Here is a 17,508-nt window from a genome sequence, read left to right as displayed (position 1 = left end):
ATTCCTGAGGATCTCAGCCCCTGAGGGTTTAATAGTAGGCCCCATCATTCTAGGGCTCCTTCACAGTTACAGCAAAATGCTTCTAGTTTAGACAGAGATGGACTCCAAATGGTTTGCATCTTCTACACAGAAATGCTGACATGCCTAACAGGGCAAGCTATAAGCCATTTTCTTAGAAGCTTGTAATTTATGGAGTCACTAATACAGACGACTTCTCTGGGAAACTAAGATTTTGGGAATCTACAACTTGACTTGGTTGTCCCTGCCAGGGTCAACCTATGCTGCAGAGCTCCTAAGCCTATCCTGTTCTTCAGGGGCCCAGTAACTAAGAATTCATCTGGGTAATAAAAGCTAAGCAGTACAGCTGGTAGCTAAAAGATGCTGAGAAGCTTAGTATTAATCATATACACAGTTAATTATATACTCCACATAGCCAAAGATGCACATTTTATCATAATTGTGTGCTGGAGATCAGAGCTGGGACCACCTGATATTTGTGAGGTGCATTTTTATCTCAGGACCGTTAACTGAATTTATGAATATGAAAAATAATTTAATATTTACATAGGATATCTAAACTGAATTTTTCTACATAATAGTAAGTGACTATTACAAGTGAAATTCTGCACAACACTTACTGTAATCATTAAGAGAAAATTAACCATACAGATAATTTTCTGTTGGAACAGCTAAAGATTTAAGGAGTAACTCTCATTTGTAATCACTATCCAAACTGCAAGTTTCGTGAAGTGTAAGAATCACAAGTAATGAAAATGTCACTTCAGAAAACAAACAGATCTTTAAAGTGTTAGAGAAGCTAAAAGCATTCAAAGAATTCTGAACATGAAATCAATAAACAGTGAAAAGTATGTCCACTGAGAACAAACAAATCTCAAAAAAAAAAAAAAAAAAGAGCCTAAGCTAAAATGATATAGGCCAAACTCAAAACTGGAGTGGATTTCCGTGACAAAAGTCAGTTTTGTGAACATGGGGGTTTTATAGTAGAAGTGTTGATGAAAACTTTACTGTATGGGTGAGAACCAAGCAAGCTAGAATAATATACTTTGACAGCCTTCTCAACTGAAATTATTTTCATAAATAGCAAATTGTAATGAGCCATTTTTAAACAGAACTTTTGCAAAATAACCATTATCTGAGAAATACATATTCTTTGCAAGCAGTAGGTAGTAATGGAATGGAACCAAGAGTCAGCTTTCGAAATAGGGAGCTATGGAACCATTTTGCAATGCCTGAAGAGATTTTTAAAACTCATCTAAATACCATTAAACATCTGCCCTTTTTCTTTCATTGATTTAAACCATTTCTGAAGACTCATGATTCAAAAAGGTAAAGATGGTAATTTAAAAACCATGGGGAAAAATTTCTCCCTGGGGAACTCTTCAGAAATGCAGCCACCAGTCTCTGCTAAGTGATGAATCTGTTGTGGTATTGCTTTCAGTACAGTATAAATTTATCTAGCATTATCTCCAAGTAATGCATGCATCATTTCACTCAAAGAAAGGAGACTACAGCTATGGGAGCAAACAAAGGAGGTAAGTAGAGAAAGGTCTAAAGAAGTAGGTTGCTTTTCTCTGCGAAGGAAGTAAAATCCTTTGCAGGAACATTTATGAACATTGCAGACATAACTTCACACCTTAGTTGAAAATACAATTCTGTGTTTCAGGATAAGTGGCATTACTGAGGTGGGTTTTGTTTGTTTTGAAAGATTCAGTTCTTCTGCTATTCAAATATTTCTAAATATTTTCTATTTTTGCATGCAAGGAATTCAAAGCTCTCTCAGGAGGACGATCTTCACGTAATATTTTTTTTTATAGCAATGAATACAGTGTTTCCGCATAATTCTCTTTGTAAACAATTAATTCCAGGGCATAAATGCATAGTGCCATTCTTTTATTTTTACTTAGGAAATATCTTGTATATAGACGCACCAATTTAAAACCAAAACCAGATCATTTAAGAAGTCATTGCACAGTGATTTATACTGCTTATATATATCACTTTTTGTAGGGAGGCAGGAAAGCATTAATACAAATCAGATGGCCTGAATTATTTGATCACAAATCTATATTAACCTTTAAAATGATACACAAAATAATTCAATTGCCCAAATCTTCAATTGAACCAAAGATCACTAATCCATACACCATACACCCCTCAATATTTACTGACAAACCACATAGCCCTTTTTTTCCCCTCAGAAAAAAACCCCACATTTCAATCATCCTGGAATGCTTCAAAGTTTGTGTTATATTCATTAATATTCAATTCATGAAATGTAATTATAAGATGTGTCCTAGATGAAGTACACTCACATAAAATAAATATTTAGTCTGAGAAAACAGTACCTCTTATTTGTATATAGCATTTCTCTCCAGACCTCTCTCACAATAAACTGTTTAAAAAAATTCAAAGATATTATTAAACCTAGGTAGTGTCAGATTCTTGTCTCATGCTGAGGAACACTTTTATCCAAGTGGCCAGAAAGAGTCAATCAGTAAGATAAGGTTCAAGTGGCAGAACCAGGGTCAATAATACTAAAACTCTCAACCCACACTCCAAATTAAATCTTGCATACTTAATCAGTGAACAATTTATGAATTGTCAGTCTAGGCCAAACCAATAGCTCTCCAAATCCAGCAGACACCTCTTTAACTTGCAGAGAATTAAGCTACTTCTTTATCTTTTCTAGTACCACATGGAAAACAGTATTTATATTTTCCCAATTTATCTGGCATCCTTGCTGCACTCCAAATCCAAGCAAAAAGTGTCAAAGCTGCTTTAATCTGTACCGCAGATAAAAATAATACTAAATGGATGAGGAAGTTCTTTTGTGAAGGTAGGAAGCAGACTAATAATAGGCTTGACTTTCTTTAAATATGTTAACATAACATGAACATCATCTATAACAACATCCAATCTAACTGAATTACATCTAACCAAATTTCTGACAACATTTGGCAGTGCTGAACTTCACAAGCTGCTGAAGTTGAACAAAAAAGTTTTCTTTCAACACACAATATACTACTCCTTTGATGTAAGGAAATGTGATCTTGCATCATGACAACTGGTTAAAAGAAAGTTTATCATAGTTTTTTGCTATTATTTTGTGTTATCAAGTCTCCTCCTAGAGATCCCCCTTGTCCTGGGTCATAACACAGAAGACAAGCTAAACAGCACTAGCTAGATTCGTTTTCCATAATGGCATTTCTGCCAATTTCTTCCAGATTGCAGGACCAGCACTGAACACAATGAACCAATTTCCATTCATCACCAGTGATAGAACCTGGTCTGAGGATGGAAGAGAAGACGGTCTGGTTAGGAGACAGAAGTAATTTTAGTTTTTCCAACACTGTCCTTAAAAGACGAATCAGGCAAACAAAAATTCTGCAATGACAATACCTCCATTGGAGCCCAAGTTCTCCGTACAGAAGTCCTCAACATGAACACATAAATTACCCAGAAAATTAAATCTTTGCAGTTTTAACAGGAATGGGAGAGAGTCTTCTCAGGGACTCTAAGATGTGGGAGCCTGTGGGCACTGAAGGGCAAACAACAGCTCAGCCCAGTTTCATTTATACCTATCGCTGGGTAACAGTTGCCATCAAATTATACCAGCAAGTTTCAGCTAGAGCTGAAATAAGAAAGTTGCATTGCCAGACTGGAAGAAGATGATGAGTATCACTGACACAGCGTATTTGTGAATGATATCCACAACAGAAAAATCTCAGATGGCCTTTTTAATGCCTTTGAGCTTGTGAGAGAACTGTGAGGGTTAGCAAATTCTTCTGCTACCATCTTTACTTTGACCCCTTTCAGGTATATGCAGATTATCAGAATGATTAAACACATAGAGGAGGAAGAATCTAGGAGCCTATAGCTGGACCAGGAGATGCACTTACCTTCCAGAGGATCTTTGTTTAAGCCCAGCTGACTAATAATGTATCGAGGGATGTCTGTTTTAATGCCTTGCCCCTCTTTAGCATGGCCTTCAGCTGCTTCCAAAAGATAGTAAAACTCTTCGGGATCAAATTCCTAGAAGAAAAATAATCACCATTGTTCTCCCTGTAGAAACTGAAGTCTTAAAGCCTAACATAAAAATTTCCTTTGCTTCTTCTATTGCGAATATTTGACATTTCCCTTATTAAAAACAATACCTCTTTATTCTATTACTAGTAGTCTATTACTCTATTTTGATTCTTATACAATGTAACATGCTGTAAGCAATGAAATTTCATACTGTTATTTCAGAGCACTACTTTAAAAGAATGGTAAGCTCTTTGCCCTCAAAACTTCCCATAATATTCAGAGTGAAAAAACCTATAACCAGCAGTGATAAGATTTCACACACAGAAGACTATCTCCCTGCAACCGCTTGCATATAAAAATCCACTACTGACATAAAGAAACTATGTAAATACATTGATCTCCACTTTTACTTCTAAATGAAATTTCAAAGAATTTTAATCAATATATATGCACTATGTTTTATTGAAAATACAATTAAATAAATCACTAACTTTAGAATGAAGCTGAAATCCTAAGTTGCTGAAAACAACATTTGAACTTCATTGATCCAATTGTTCCAAATCTAGAAATGAAACATCCTCCTTTGGGAACCAACTATATTACAACTATCATTTATACCAGGCCTAAAAGGCAAGCCTCAAAGAAGAACAAAAAAATAGAAACTCAAAAGCCTGCCTAGCCCCCAGGTCCCTTGGAAATACGTTTATTTTACTACCTTCATAGATGATAAAAACAGGAAAGCATTGAAAGGAACAAGGAAGTTTAATAAAAGGTTTGCGTTTTTTTAAAATAGACTTTCTCTATCTACCAGTATGAACTGATACCAAAACGTCTCTCACATAGCCATTACATTCTTCAAGATGTTCGTGACAACCATAGATCACAACAGCTGCAATGCTTAATAGAGTGAGAGCCAGTCAGAGTCATGTAACAAAACAGACTTTTTCCTGGAGTAAGTCAGTTCTGTCAAAAACGTACGCGGAAGCCACAAAGACTGCTGAGCTAGTTAGCTTCCCTGCTGGTCGCTTCGTGGACTGCCATAACTCCATGGGGCTTTAGTCTGTGTGCTGAGTCACAAGGCTCCTGTCCTGCGTCCTCAGGGTACCCAGGACTTGGGAACTCAATGTCCCAACCTGGAAGATAGCTTGAGAGATCAGGTAGCACGTTTCATTTTGGAAGCATCCAAACTGCTGCACCTACCAGGAGGGGTTGCAGCACATCTGAAATGAAATGTCTTTGTAATTTTCAGTCTTGTGGAAACAATCTTGGTTTTTCATTTGTCATGAAACAATTTTCATCATCTCCAGCCTACTCCAAAGGATTTACCACAAACCCACGAACTGCCCATAAACTCGCTTATTTAGCTCAAAGTCTCAGGATGCTGCTAAACCGCCTAAAAATCTGAATAAAGTAACTAAGTATTACATGCTGTTTTAGCCTTAGTCTCCTCATCTGACATGCCGTCCCCAGCTGTATCTCTTACATGTTACTCCTTGGCACTGAAGAACACATCAACATGATGATGTGTGCCAAGACTTCGTATCTACCTTCATCATGAAAACATCATCAACTCCTTATTTGCTGCAGTGGCAGATATATAGCTTCTCCTACACTTGCTAGTAAGGCAAGGTAATTTCAAAACAGATACTTTTAATCAGATCAATATGTGTGTGTATGTATCTCTTCTTCTAAATATACACACACATATATACACATACACATGTGCGAATAATTAGAATTTTACTTTGCTTCCAACTGTGTTTCATTTTCTATCTACAAATGGAGAAGAATCTTTCAATATTTGGCAGTAGCTCTTCGCACATATGAAACTGCAAAAGCTTTATTCATATGACTATCAAGTGAATAAAAATAGGAATTCGCATACCATGAACACCTGAGCCAGGATCACCATCAGAAAACTGACAGCATTACTAAATGGTATCTGAAACTTCTCATTACAAAAGTGCTGAATTTATTTCCTACAATGCCATGAACGTTCTTACAGAGGCTGAAGTTTTCCATACCTAGTATCTATTTCAGACAGACATTCTAAAATATCAGCCAATATTATTCAAAAGTTTCCAGAGGGACACTATGGAAAAACAACAATATCGTTTCTGTAAGATTACATGATTCCAGTGACATTTACGGAGTAGGCTAACACCTTCTTGTATGAGAAATGTATTGTTTTGTGACAGTACGCCTAAACTTGTTCAAGCTACCTGCCTCTGTAGAAACATACTGTGCAGAGTTGTTACATTCCAGCTTAAGTCTCCTAAAGATCCAATCTGAAGTAAGAACACTCTAAGGCTGGCTTTCTCTGCAATTGCTGCTCTGAAACTCTCAACTAAGAGACACAGCCATCTCCTGGCCTCGCAACACTGTCCTTCCACTTGCATCAGCAGGCCCAGCAAAAGGAGGGATACAGGATGCACAACAGCTCTGCTCGAAGCATGATAAGGCAGAGTAAGTAGCCTAGGATAAAATCCCAGGGACAGAAACTGGGAACTAAGTGAATGGAGATTTGGACTAGCTAGCTATAGAACTTAGCATTTAGGGAGAATGAACTAATGGGCAAATAGGTCACCAGGAGAGAACTTGAATTAAAAAGCTAAAAGGCAATGATGACGCTGGGGGCAGAGGTAGGTGAGAGAGAGCCAGCAAGCATAGAAGGGAAGGACAAAGCATCATAAAGAAGCCTCAGTCTGTCAGCCTAGGGGATGTATTTAAGGGCATTTCTGCATGTGTGACGATAGAGGAGGACGTAGACCAGAGGGAAAACAAGACATTGTATGAGAAATTGGGTGAAGAGGTGGAGAAAGATTATGTGAACCCTGGGAATGGAGCAGGGAAGATCACACTAGATATTGAATGAGCATTTCAGGGTTCAGGGTGAAGGAGTAATGCAAGTTTGGATCCAATGGCAGAGGCAGGACATGCTAAGGCAACCCCTTCTCTAAAGCCTGCGTTTGTTGTTTTTTTTTTTTTTTAAAAACATCTCTTTCATGCTGATTCAGAGCACATACCTGATTTTAAATTCCTTCTGAACTGCAAATCATGAACAAACTGCAACTGGGAACACTGAAACATGATGTTTCCAAAACAAAACAGAGGCAGCTCCCAAAATGCCCATGGCTGAACGAGCCAGGTTGTGGATTAACTGTGCCACAAGATGAAGAGACACAGCACAGAGCCAAAGTCAGGTTGGAAAGACTTACTAGCTCAGATTCAGTGCCATGCAAATGCAGTTATGACACTTTCAGGCATAACTTGAATCTAGCAGCAGGTTAGTGGCTCCCACATAAGCCTTGCCAGCCTCAAATAGCTGTGTGCAGCATCAACACTGTGATCCCGGTATTGGCAAGCAGAGTGGCTCAACAAAGTCAGCTCAGGCTCCCTGCCAGGCCTGTTGGACACAGGCTGGCTCTTACATGGTATTTGGGTGTCTATGCCGACCTCCTGAGTACACTCTGTTCTGCAAGGGTTTATTAGTTCCACTGAACAACTGAAGCACATTGGCTCTGTGCGTAGGAGCAACTTCCCGCACCTGAGCTATCCCAGCTCCCACAGCATGGGCAGGCAAAGCAGAAATACGCCCACATGGCCTCGCACAAGCTAGCCCCGTCTGGCAACATCAGTGCTATGCTCATGCATAAATAAGTTAACTCTGCTGCTCCTTCTGGTCCCCAGTATAACTTCAAGTATCTGTATATCCAGATACCCTAATCCCTCTGCTGCTGTTCCACCCAGATCAGGTACTGCAGATCTGACTGCAAGCTGCTTATAGCTCTGGCAGCTGTTGAGTGAAACAAAATTATGAGACTTGTAAGAACAACAACGGAAAAACCACCAAGCAATTATGATTCTGGAACAGTCTTCCCAAAGAATAGCAAAGCCTGACAACAGAAAAACCCAACTGGTTTCAAACTGGAGCTTCCTCAGTTGATGAAAGGGGTTCTGTAACATAGTATCTGCAATAGCAGGGAACCAAACACAACTGCAGGAGGTCCCTGCCAGTCCTACCTTCCTGAAATAAAAGCAGAAAGGATCCCACCAACAATGAAGCCCTACCCCATTGTTTGACATATTTCAAAAAACGATTGTAAAGGACCTGAAATACTAAGCCAGAAATCCTCCTACACTAACAAGTGAAAAATCTACTTATAGTAAGCACGATCTTACCAAGCATTCCAGTAAGCGAGCAGGACGAGCAATAACTATCAGGATTTTTCGGACAAGTTGCTTAATAAATGCCATTTCTTCACTCTCTGATCGCTCTTGAGCCTAGAAGATAAAGTGATAATAAAACAAACTGCATTCAATGCACTACTCAGGAAAGTATATATGATATTTGGGACACCTTTGAGGGTTTGAAGCATGTACTTGACAAAAACAGCAGGTCAATTTCAAGATGCCAGCAGAAATAACAAGGATTTGAGCATCGCTGTAATTTCAAATTGAAGTAATCCCATTTGTACAATTCTAACACTGTAACAACAAAATAAAAGTGCCTACAATGGACATAATAGCTACTTTTTTTTTTTTTTAAACTTACACAGTATTATTACCATCTGTTTTGCAAAATGGACTACATTTCAATACAACATAAATCTCTCTACATGTATAGTTGTGTCACAATTTGTTAATAATTTTAGGATGAAATGAAAACTGACCTAAATAATATTAATAAACATAAGCAACATCCATGCCAAATCGATACTATACACTAATAGCCCTTCACTCAAATATCAAAGCATTTCTTTGTTCTGAATAGTAGAAACTGTAGACTTAAGTTTTTCATCATCTGTTGCTTGTTCAAAACCAGAAAGTTAATTAAGAAACTAATATTTAAAAGTGATTAATATGGACAAATAAATACTTTTCATATAATATATATCTTATATTTTTTGAAGTTAAGAAAAAAACTATAAAAATATGAAGCTACATATTGCTTTTAATATAAGCACTACAATTTTAAAAAACACCGAATATCTGAGAAGAATTAATCTGTGCAGTTTAAAGAAGGAAAAAAGAAAAAGGCACAAATGCCATCTATCACTCCGCAATAGGTTACGGAAGAACCTTAGTTGGACACAAGCATTTATGTTCTGCACACTATCAACTAAGTCCAAAGAAAACTCTTCGTAAAACACCTGCCTATTTTAATCACCAGCAAAATTAAAGTACCTTCGTATGGTTTTGTGAACACTCAGGTGCGTATGTGAACAAAAGACGCAATACATGTTACATTTAGGAGAGATGAAGCAGGAGCATTCAGGTCCACTTCACCTTAGAATTATAGAAATGTTGGCTGAACCAAGCTGCTCAAATCTCAAGGGAGTCTTCCCCTGGTTATGCAAAGTAATCACAACGTGCCAAGTAGCAGTAGGAGACGCAGCTTTCTACTGAACGTCGCAGCTGGGAACTGACAACAAATGAATCACATGAATCCAAAGCACAACTGAGTGCCCATAACAGAGTTGTGCAACGAGAAAGTCTTCTTACTGTCATATTATGCTATTAACAGGTATTATGCAGTTGACACACAAGTTAAGTCTGAATATTCTAAGGTATTATGTTTTTGCAGAAGAAGAAATTTCTACATAATAAAGAATTAGCATCATAGAACATGAGAAAATGAGTGTTTCAGTGTTTTTTTAATAATGCACTGCTTTATATGCAGATTGGAGAATAACTTGCTAGAGTGCTTTTTTTAGTGTGTTTTGGGTGGGAGGGATATTAAGTGAATGAGTGAACATGTACACTAAACTCTTACTGTGTAGCCATTTTAAGGGATATATTGTTAACAGTGACTAACAGTGTTGACAGTGATTCAGTGAATCTTACCTTAGACATGATTCCTTGTATTTTGACATTATCGCTAGCATAACATAATTCATAGTCAGATATCTCCAGTCAACTGGCCAACCCTGCCTGCACTTTGGCATCATAAAAATGTGCATATTTCACAAGAGGGTTACTAGTTCAAACTTCCTTTTGACCAGTAAGCAAGCTCTATGTATTTTCTCTGTTTAAAAAACAGGGTTTCAATAATCCAGAAATAAATCACTGATGTCTTAAGTTTTCCATTGCTTTATCTAGATAAAAAGTTCAAAATACAGTAGTTGCAGAAAACCTATTTACCAAACAGAAGTTAATAATAAAGCAGCGGGGGGGATCAACCAAAACCTTTAGCAACTGCTTCTGCATTCAAAAGAAAGCAGAAGAAAAGACATAAATTAAGACAGGCATGGCATCTTAACATCTCAGTGGGAAAATTTCAAGCCAATATCAAATCTGCTGGTCTATCATATTCACTTTGGCTCATAATGTGTTATCAAATCCCACACAAACAAATGAGTACATCACATGCTGTACTCATTGTTTTAAAAATGATGCATTCATAAACTGCAGTGACTTATGTCATAGCACATTTACTTTGTCAAGTTCCAAGTTCTTCCTAGTTCATTTAGCTGCTTATTTTATGGAAGTTTCAAAACTTTTAGAAATGACAATATTTCTGTTAATAAACAGTTTAATTATGAAAGGAATATTATAAATATTTAAATAATTAAATAACCTCTAGCTAACGGAAAACTAAGGGTTGCTGTCTGCTTTCTCAACACAGCAGGCAATTAGTAGGGTTGATAAAGTGGAAAGTGTATATGTTTCCTCATTTATCCACAGTAAATGGAACAGCAAGCCTCCTCATTTAGGGCTTATGCACACACTTCTGTAAGCAATTTATAACTTGCACTGCACAGCAAAATGCTGTTGTTTCTGAAATCTCTACAACACATCTATTCCAGACTAGTACGCTAGGATGCCTTATAGTCTTTGTAGTGGTCATTATATAGACTAGAACTGCTACGAATACCACTTTGACAATTATTTGAGTGAAGAGTCATGACTATTTTAAGACAAGAACTCTTAGGCAAACAGATTTAAACAATTTTTCAAGTAAAGGTCACAACAGTCTCACGGCTCATACCTCCTGTAGCAATTTGTCTAATTTCTGCTGTAATTCAAGGAAGTATCGTGATGTGATGAGGCCCTGGTGGGATTTATCCAAACAATCTCGAGCCAGTTCTGTGATCTGATGGTGGGTAAAACTGAGCACTCCATCTGCCAGGGGAAGGACATTCTCTGGAGAATGATTTGTTATAATGTCCCGAAGCCTCTCTTCCATCTGAGCTGTGGCCTACAGACAAATAGATACACAATACATTAAATCAGCTTTACATGAAACTAACAGCCTCAAAGCTTAGTGCTGTATCTGCAACATTTCTGTACTGCCTAAGAAGTTTCCTAGCCGAAACGCATGAAACGATTGAAGCAAAAAAGCAAGCAAACAGAAAGGCAAAGTGACAGACAACATTTCCTCACATTACCAGTCCAGAAAAGCCAGAGCCTTACTGTTCTATTACACAGATTCTTCCCTTTGTCTGCCACTGGTGATTAGCTGTGCACTAATCTTGTGATGATCACTGAACAGAACTAAGGGAACACCCAGGACTTCAAAACTTTAAGTCCAAGTCAAAATAATAATAATAATAATAATAATAATAATAATAATAATAATAATAATAAACCAAAAAAACCTCACGGATGCCTAGTTTGTTCTGCTAAAACTGTGGCTACTACAAACAAAAATATCTTCCTTCCTTTCATATAGATTTCATATATACCGTGAAAATATTTCACTGGGCAGAGTTTGAATGAGTTTGAATGAACATTGACTGATTAAAAGCACCACAGGCTCACAGGTCCTGCCAGATGTGTCTGCAGGTTGCTAGATGTGTCTGTTTTATAGAACCAACTGTCTGGTTCCAACAAAACTGGAGATGCTTAAAAAAAACTCTTAAAGATATTTTTATTATTAAGAAGTAATCCCTCTTAGTGGGTATCTCAAACATTGAATTGAGTGGGTCGTCCCACACTTCAGATTGCTGCTCAATCGCTCTGCAAATCCTGGCAAATCTCTCTTCATATTTCTATGAAGAAATACGAAGAAATTTCTTCTATTTTTTAGGCACTTTTTGGAACAGTATCAGCTTTACCTTATTTTATTTTCCAGGGGTCCTAGGAGCAACCGAGAGAGCAGTGCTCTGAGCTACACACCGGCACCTAGGAACTCATTTCTGTCTCAGAATTCTGGACACAACAGCAACATGTCCTCATTTTGTATCTCACAGTCAACCCCCCACAGCTGTGTACTGATCTTCACAATTAAAGTAAGGATGTAGTGAGTGTTTGGGAAAAGGAATAAATGCCCTTACAGGAAGGAATTTACAGGTATATCAGCAGATGCTGTACAAGACAGCAACAGAAATTATTTTTGGTTTACTAATTCAGTATACATTTGCCCCAAGTACACACCACCTATTGAAATCTAATGTACTGTCGGCTTCCAATCAGCAGAATGTATTACCAGCATGATTCATTTTAAAACCAGTTCAGCAGCTTTGCCAAACGAATGTCCAGTTCTCAGCAGGGATTTTCTTTATTGTGATTTTATCTTTGCAATAAGAGCTTGGTGATGCTTTATGAAAGCCATTACAGGGTTGGATCATTAGTTCCCATAACAAAAACATCACTTACTTAAAACCTATGTAGCCTATCAATTTAGACACTGGGTATCTTAAATATAATTCATTACCTTTGGGAACCTTTCTTTGTAGACATGGTTCATCATAATTATTTCATTGTCACAGCAGGCAGGAGAACGTCCAGGGCTGCAAGCAAAGCAAATTATCCCTTTAAACTTGTCTCAGCGTGAACTACAATTAGTTATTGTATTTCTGTACAGTTTATTTACAGCAAAAAGTCAACATAGGCTTCACTGGAAAGGTACATTCTCTCATCAGTGGTGCACTTTGTTCCTTTCTGCTATTTATGACCAGGCCCTAAAAATTATTTCATGTGCTTGACACCTAACTGTTAACTATGTTACCTTCTTAGTTTGTAACTAAACTTCAGGATACAGGCAGTTTTGCAACACTTACAAACATCACCTTTTTCTCAGAAGGGCAACAGAGATATATTTAACTGTTAATTAAGGCTATACCTGCCCCTTTGAAGGCTACATACAATCAAAATAGCAAGACCTGACCCAAGAACTCTGTTAGTTGCAACTGAAAAAGTTGAGAAGAATGAGTCTTTTTTTTCTTTTTAAACAGATCATTTAAAAAAAAAAAATCAAACCCATCTATTTTCAATCTGACCAGCAGATAAAGACAGCAACTTCCTACAAATAATCACAGAATCACAGAATCGTTTAGGCTGGAAAAGACCCTTGAGATCATCGAGTCCAACTGTTAACCTAGCACTGCCAAGTCCACCACTAAACCATGTCCTCAAGCACCACGTCTACCCATCTTTTCAATACCTCCAGGGATGGGGACTCCACCACTTCCCTGGGCAGCCTGGTCCAGTGCCTGACTACCCTTTCAGTGAAGAAGTTTTTCCTAATATCCAACCTAAACCTCCCCTGGCGCAGCTTGAGGCCATTTCCTCTCATCCTATCGCTTGTCACTTGGAAGAAGAGACCGACCCCCACCTCACTACAACCTCCTTTCAGGTAGTTGTAGAGAGCGATAAGGTCTCCCCTCAGCCTCCTCTTCTCCAGACTAAACAAGCCCAGCTCCCTCAGCCGCTCCTCCTACGACTTGTGCTCCAGACCCTTCGCCAGCGTCGGTGCCCTTCTCTGGACACGCTCCAGCACCTCGATGTCCTTCTTGGAGTGAGGAGCCCAAAACTGAACACAGTACTCAAGGTGCAGCCTCACCAATGCCAAGCACAGGGGCACTATCACCTCCCTGGTCCTGCTGGCCACACTAGTCCTGATGCAATCCCGGGTTGTGACCCAAGTGCAGGACCCGGCACTCAGCCTTGCTGAACCTCATACAGGTGGCCTCGGCCCATCGATCCAGCCTGTCCAGGTCTCTCTGTAGGGCCTTCGACCCTCCAGCAGATCAACACTCCCACCCATCTTGGTGTCATCTGCAAACTTACTGAAGGTGCACTCAATCTCCTCATCCAGATCACTGATAAAGACATTAAACAGAACTGGCCCCAATATGCGTACATATGCATATGTAATATATACCTATATATGCATATGTATGCATATGTAATAATGCATATATATGGCATGAGTTCCATCAATGGTGGGGCACTGTGGCTGTACAAAAAGCACGAGACTTGCAGGAAAACAATCCATAAAAGGTACCTATGGCCTTGGCTAACCTACAAAACTGCTTTTTGCTATCATGACCCTCATTGTCCATTATAATGCCTTTGAAAAATCTCCATCTGATTTTCCTGGGTTGGTGACACTGGCCCCTTCAGTCTGGTCTAAAAGATGTGGAGTAGGAAAAAGACCCCACAAAGGGGATGCTATCCTCCAGGAGTGACTTTATCGTAACAGGTACATAGGGGTTTCTTGCATGAGAAGAACTGGCTTTTGGCTTTCTGAAAGGGAAAGAATGAATGCTAAAATTTGTCGCAAGATATCACAATGGTGGGTCCTTTAACTGATATTGACAATCTGTTACAGCCATAAACAGGCAAATCCACTGAGGAAAGGGTAGGTACCTAATTACATCACAACACTTCTGCAGCATAATCCCCTTTCTGAAATGCTTGGCTCTTGTTTTCTCCCTGGAGCATTTGTACACGCTCTGTGACGTCAAATGGAAGATTTTAATTTTTTAAGTGTTAAAAGCATAGCAGAAATTGAAAAAATTGAAGATGTGGCAATAAATACAATGCAGTTTCAATCTGTCATCTTCTAATGAAGAAACGGGATTTTTTTCTTCATAATCATTGTGCAGTTTCATGTAGGTAGCAACTACATTTGTCACAATAGTCTACACACATTTTAAAATAAAATAATCAAAAAGCAGAGTTAAAATATATTGCACTAAAAAACTCAATCCTTAAGATGTGTACACCTGTGAAACTATGTTTCAACTTTTGAAAGGATCAATACGACAATTGGAAATACACCACGTCCTTTTTTTTCCTTCCAGTTCTTGAAAACTTATCCATAAAATTAATCTGCATTTTCCAAACCTAAACTATTCTGACAGTTTAGAACTGGTCTTGGATAAAACACATCTTACACAAACAGCCAGTACGAGTGAAACGCAGAAGCCTAGTCTTCGGGAAACAAACCGAAGTTCATCTTGGTTAAAGTATAAGTGAGTGCATACCCCGCCCCCCCCCCCCCCCATTTGTTCTTTATCACATTTCTTTCCAGATAGTCCTACAATACAAATACATTTTGAATTAGTTTTGCAAATAAAGACTTTATTCTGTGAACAGTCTGAATTCTGGAAGAGAACCAGTGCTTACAGTCAGATCAACAATGACTAGCTCATCAAGACAGTTCATGTGGGTTACTTGCCTTCATTAAGACCTAGCTTACAATGATTAACCACTGAAGTAAGCCATGATCAAAACCAAGAGCAAGTATTTAAAAGGACTATTCGTAATTCAGCCTCAGGTGTGTACTTCTTGTACTATACTTCAGCAATTTCAAAAATAGTGAATGCCCCCAATGTACAAAACCATGATGCTCCAGAATATGTGAATTGAGATCCAACCCCTATTTCCAGATAGACAAACTCACCTGAGACTTCGGGACCGAGGGCGCATTGCAGTGGTCCTGCACCTGTTATCACTGGCAATGCTCTCAGTGGTACAGAAATGTTTAGACAAAAAATGTAGCTCATCAGGTGTCGGTTGGTATGGTAACTGGTGTAGCTTCTCTTGGGATGAGCAGGACGACTGCAAGAGCAGAATAGAACACAAGCTTCTATCAGAGTGAAAAAACATTTTCAAGACCACATTCAGTGCTCATGAATAAAGCCATTTAATTTAAAAATTACAGTTAGTTTCCCATGCCTGACTACCAATTTAAAGAAGAAAATAATTAGTTTCAACTTAATGAGCTAAATTAGAGTAAGTATAAAAAAACCTACTGCAGTCGCACAAGAAAGAGCTGTTGCATTTCAAAAGTTCAAATTTCCTCTAAGGAAAAGATGACATCTAATATCAGTAACACACACCAATACGTAAGAATAGTTAAAACAGGGTCTGCTGAAAATTAATTATTTGAGTAGGACAGCTTAAGTATGATAACCATAGAGTACAACTTACTGCCACCACACAAATTATAGATCTACATAATGAAGGCATTTCATTATCCATATTTAAGACATTATTGATGTTCTCTAAAATAAAATGAAATATAATCTATATTCTTGCTGAAAAAAAACATATGCTATTTTCTTATAAAACCCTGTACATTCAAAATGAAGTGAAAGAACTTAATACATTTATCAACACAGGTTCTATGGCTGACAAAAGTGAAAGGGATTACACTCAATCCATCCATTTTGTATAAAATTGGAAGATACAGACAGGTATGAAATTGGAAGTGCTACCACAATAACTAGGCTTGAAAAACTGCATGCATAAAGCCACACATAAAGCAATGCAGATGATCGTACTATCATATTTTACTGTCTTTTATGCAGCGCAGCTAGCTACCTGAGCCACAATAAATGTTTGGAGGTGGAACTTTGAAACTACTTCCTTGAGTGTGGATTTGATGTCCTAGTTCAATGCATTAACAACCAGCCTTGCTAATCTGGACTGACAAGTGTAGACAGAGAAATGCTCTACTGTTTCTGGTACCAAAACTAGTTTCCAAGATAGCTCGTTCACAAATATCCTTATATGACTGCGCAAAGCTCCTTGGTACCATGCAGACATTCCCTTTATTTTACCTGCAGAGGGGAAGAAGTCTAAAAACTTGTACATCTTTCTGGAGCTCTTCAGTCTCCAGCTGTTTTTTTCAAGAAAATGAATTTTTTTTCTATATGTCAGTCTTCGTGTGCACATTATTATTCTTATGTATCTTCTCATATAGGACACCAAAACCCCCATCTGGCTGCTCTGTTATTGGAGGCCAACACAGTAAGAGTTTCTTTGTTGTATCATCCCTAGTGAGGGAATTCAATAAATTTTCGTACTGTACAAATATTGCCTTACATTGCTGAGGTCAGCAGGCAATATACAGGCTGGTAAGCACAGAAATTAGACAGTCTTCATAACCTCCTGACAACTTGTGTGGTAAGGGCTGAATATATCCTAATTCCTAGGAACTCAAGAAAAGATTACTTATCACACTAGATCTCATGAAATCATCTCTTAAAAGCAAAAAAGAAGAAAACCCACTGCTGGGAAACGTTAACTCATGCAGTGAGGTCTACATGGGAAGGCTGCATCACATCAGAACAAGTTAAAGTTAGCAAGATTGCATTACCTTGCTTTGCTGCAGGCTAAGAAGCATGCACACCAAGAATTTACCACAGTTCACATGATAGGTAGTAACTTGTTGAGTCCCAGTAACTCATTTATGAAATTCAGCCTCAGCATGTTACCATGCAT

General features: G+C 38.2%; 1 protein-coding gene across 1 annotated transcript in view; it reads right to left on the bottom strand.

Moving 5' to 3' along the window:
• MAST4 (microtubule associated serine/threonine kinase family member 4) overlaps positions 1–17,508 on the bottom strand; it is a gene marked incomplete at its 5' end in the record, with an annotated part of 314,645 nt that overhangs the window by 42,300 nt on the left and 254,837 nt on the right. The window contains 5 exons of the mRNA XM_082336461.1: positions 3,921–4,053; positions 8,230–8,331; positions 11,039–11,248; positions 12,707–12,782; positions 15,683–15,840. Of these exons, the coding sequence (XP_082192587.1) occupies positions 3,921–4,053; positions 8,230–8,331; positions 11,039–11,248; positions 12,707–12,782; positions 15,683–15,840 (679 nt within the window). The remainder of the gene's footprint in view (positions 1–3,920; positions 4,054–8,229; positions 8,332–11,038; positions 11,249–12,706; positions 12,783–15,682; positions 15,841–17,508) is intronic.

This window comes from Platalea leucorodia, assembly GCF_965183815.1.
Source record: "Platalea leucorodia genome assembly, chromosome: Z".
NCBI lineage: Eukaryota > Metazoa > Chordata > Aves > Pelecaniformes > Threskiornithidae > Platalea > Platalea leucorodia.
Note: the sequence above shows the minus strand (reverse complement) of the source record. Positions and strands in the feature narration are given on the sequence as shown.